At 44.4% G+C, this 3,485-nt stretch overlaps 1 protein-coding gene across 1 annotated transcript; it reads right to left on the bottom strand.

The window, feature by feature from the left end:
• Positions 1–964: 964 nt before the first annotated feature.
• Positions 965–2,125, bottom strand: LOC148017115 (calcium-dependent protein kinase 29-like). The gene is made up of 2 exons (XM_087662721.1): positions 1,842–2,125; positions 965–1,757 (listed from the first exon to the last, which is right to left on the bottom strand). Exons 1-2 carry the CDS (start codon positions 2,123–2,125, stop codon positions 965–967), a joined length of 1,077 nt encoding a protein of 358 aa, XP_087518847.1.
• Positions 2,126–3,485: the final 1,360 nt, after the last annotated feature.

The raw sequence follows: 3,485 nt of genomic DNA on the forward strand, positions 1-3,485 counted from the left end.
TAATGTTGGTGTTCATTTGTGACAAATTATAAGAGTTGTGAGTAGATTTTGTCATATTATAGATAATCTAGACTAGGGTGGTGTTCACTTGTATAATTTTTCATATTTATCCCATGATTATGTTTATTAAAAGAAAAACCTTCATAGACTTCCTACTAATGTTGGTGCTTATTTGTGAGACATCGTAGAGTTATGAGTATATGTTGTCAAACTATAGATAACCTAGAGTAGGATGGTCATATGGGACTTGTCAAAAGCGTAGAGAGAGAGAGAGAGAGAGAGAGAGAGAGAGAGAGAGAGAGAGAGAGAGAGAGTGTGTGTGTGTGTGTGTGTGTGTGTGTGTGTGTGAGTGAGTGAGTGAGTGAGTGAGTGAGTGAGTGAGTGGGTGTGTGTGTGTGTGTGTGTGTGTGGGTGTGTGTGGAACTTCAGTGAGCCACTGTGAAAGTGTCATATCCTCGCTAGAACACAATGGAAATGTTTGTGTTAGGAGTATGGATAACACTTGATCTTGCTATAACACAATCAATGATGAATATTCAAGTGTTGACTATCGACCTTTTTTACAACACCATTGAAATGTTTGGTTTTGTAATAAATGTGACTTAGGGAAGCTATTGAGAGTGGGTTCTTGCACTCTATCCTTAGTTGCTTTGGATGACAAATTAAAATGTAGCAACAATGTGGTCCATGAGTACTCTATCCTTAGTTGCTTTGGATGGCGAATTAAAATGTAGCAACAATGTGGTCCATGAGTAGCTGTTGAACAAAGGAAGAAATCCGCATACTTGGTTGCATCCATGCATATACAACCTTATCTTGTAGTGTACTTGATTGGTAAATAGTTAGTGAATTGCATATTTTGTACCTTGTGTTGTCGTTAACCAGTTGGTCTGGTTAGTTGGCAGTGCCAGCCCAGGCCTCCAAGCCGGGCTTCGTGGAATGTGCTATATGCTCATAGAAGGTTTTACCTCGAGTTGATGCAGTACAAATTATGAGAGGTGAGCCAAGGATGCTGGAGAACCTCTCGCATGGAGAGCCTGGTGGCGGGCTTGGGGTCGAGCATGCGGGAGACGAGGTCCTTAGCCTGAGCAGAGACACGCGGCCAGGGGGGGCGACGAAAGTCGAGGGGGAGCCAGTACCTGGTCATGAGACTAGGGAGCTCGAAAGGGAAGGAGTAGCTGAGCATGAGGTAGAGGCAGACGCCGAGGCTCCAGACGTCGACCTTGTGGTCGTAAGGAGCATTGCGGCCACCCCAGATCTCAGGGGCGGCGTATTCCATGGTCCCGACGGGGTCGCGGGGGGGCCGCCCTCGAGACACGTCGACGGACAGGCCGAAGTCCGCCAGGACCACCTCCAAGATGGCGGGGCGGGCGCCGTAATCAGCACCCGGTGCGCCGGGACTGGGTGATGCCAACCCAGCTTGGCTGTGAATATCAGAACACGTGTCGACGAATGATTTGATGAGGATGTTATCCAGCTTCACGTCGCGGTGGACCAACCCTCTGACGTGGCAGTGCGCCAGCGCCTCCCCCGCGCCTCGCACCACCCGCGCCGCCTCGGCCTCTGGCAAGTGCTGATCAGGCAGCAGGCCGCGCTCCCACATGCCCTCCATGTAGGCCGCCACGTCACCGCCGGGGCAGAGCTCCGTCACCACGTGGACGTGGGTGGGGCCCTCGAAGGCCTCCTCCAGGGACAGGATGTTGGGGTGGCCCTTGAGCCGGCGCAGCTGCGCCACCTGCGACACGGCGCCCACCAGCCTCGATGATAATTCCGGCCGGCAGTGGGGCGACGTCCGGCAGCTTGGATCTGCCTGCCTGTCGTCGTCGTCGTCGTCGTCCTGCCGCTTGCTGATGGACTTGCAGGCGAACTGCTGGCCCGTGGCCCTGTGCCGGCACCGCCGAACGATCCCGTCGGAGCCTTCGCCCAGCATCGCCTGGTTCGCATCCGCCGGCACCTCGTATACGTCCTCGAACGCCACATCGCGACGCGCTTTCGTGGAGTCGGGCATCCAGTACGTCTGTATATCATAGCACATTCCTGCTCTTCTCTCTTCTGATCCGCAGCCCATCGAGCTGCCGCCTCTCTCTGGCCTTTGATCCGGTGAAATCTGTATATCGTAGCACATTCTCTGTCTTCAGTCCGCCTCTCTCTGGCCTTTCTTTTATATCCTCCAAGCTTTTCGCTTTTCTTCTCTCGCGAGAGATTCTATGCTTTTGGCCTTTTGGACCTGCCGCTCTTTCTTTTGTTTTCCTCCCGAAAAGAAAGAAGAAAATGGAAGAAAATGTGAATAATAAAATAAAATGGAAGAAAGAAGAAAAGAAGAAAATGGAAGAAAATGCGAATAATAAAATAAAAGCCGTGCTAAGAAAATGGAAGAAAATGTTAGTAATAAAATATATAGTGCTATGTTTTTTTAAAAAAAAATTGTGAACTTGATTGACAAGTGCAACTAAGTTTAGTTAACAGATTTTGTACATACATTATTTCTTGAATATCTCACTCGGTTTAAGAAATAACAAATCTTTTTTAGATTCACACATTTTAAAAATACCTATGGTCTTAGAATGATAGGGAATCTATTTATTTATTTGATGTAAAAAGGTGTGGATTAGATAAGTTCAATTATTTCTTGTACGAAAGTAAGTTTCTACTCTTCAAAAAGCAATATTTTTTACTATAAACTATAAGTAGTCATGGTATGAGACATCTTAATCTTAACGAATTAAAGCTACATGTGTTCTTTTATATGCCGTATTAATTTTGTTGAATTGAATGTGCTTTTAACCTTATCTAAGGGTCAAATTCTTAAAGAAGTGAGTTGATAGACCAACAAAATGAAAAAGAAGCTCTGATTAAATGGTGTTCGACTCTACCTTTCTCTTTCAAGAGGGTTATTTTATATTCGAATCTTTGAGCCACTGTGTGTTCTTGGGATTCACCCAACGGTCGTCTAGTTTGTTACAAGAGCCAATATGATCTAGATTGGGTTGTCCCTCTTGGATGAATAGTCCTTTATCCTTTTGGATAGGTCCTCGTATAGGCAATCCAATGGATACGTGTCACACCTCTCCCCTAGCCCATGATGAGCTATCCTTTGTAATGATCTTTCAATATCTTCATTCTCTTGATAAGCCCTGCAACATGTCATCATTAATATGTTGATAAAATTCTTTTATTCTAATCACATGTGCAGTTGTTCTTGTGTTTTTGTATAATCTTTGTGATGTATATGTATTCTTTCTTATCTTATCTATTATCACATAAGAACCAACACATTTATATTGTAGTGATTCATTTAATGTTTTCTTTGTATTTGGATAGTAAATTAATAATTTATCTCCACTTTTATATTCTTTATGTATCCCTCGAGGAAGTTACTATATGTATATCCTCTACGTCATCACGTGTGTTCATGGCCTATTTATAAATATTCTTATTTATGAATTTTTCCTAAATAAAACATAACCCTTTTCTATTCATTATGT

This window comes from Lygodium microphyllum, chromosome 22, assembly GCF_053477565.2.
Source record: "Lygodium microphyllum isolate KBCC chromosome 22, Lygodium_microphyllum_v1.1.10, whole genome shotgun sequence".
Classification (NCBI taxonomy): domain Eukaryota; kingdom Viridiplantae; phylum Streptophyta; class Polypodiopsida; order Schizaeales; family Lygodiaceae; genus Lygodium; species Lygodium microphyllum.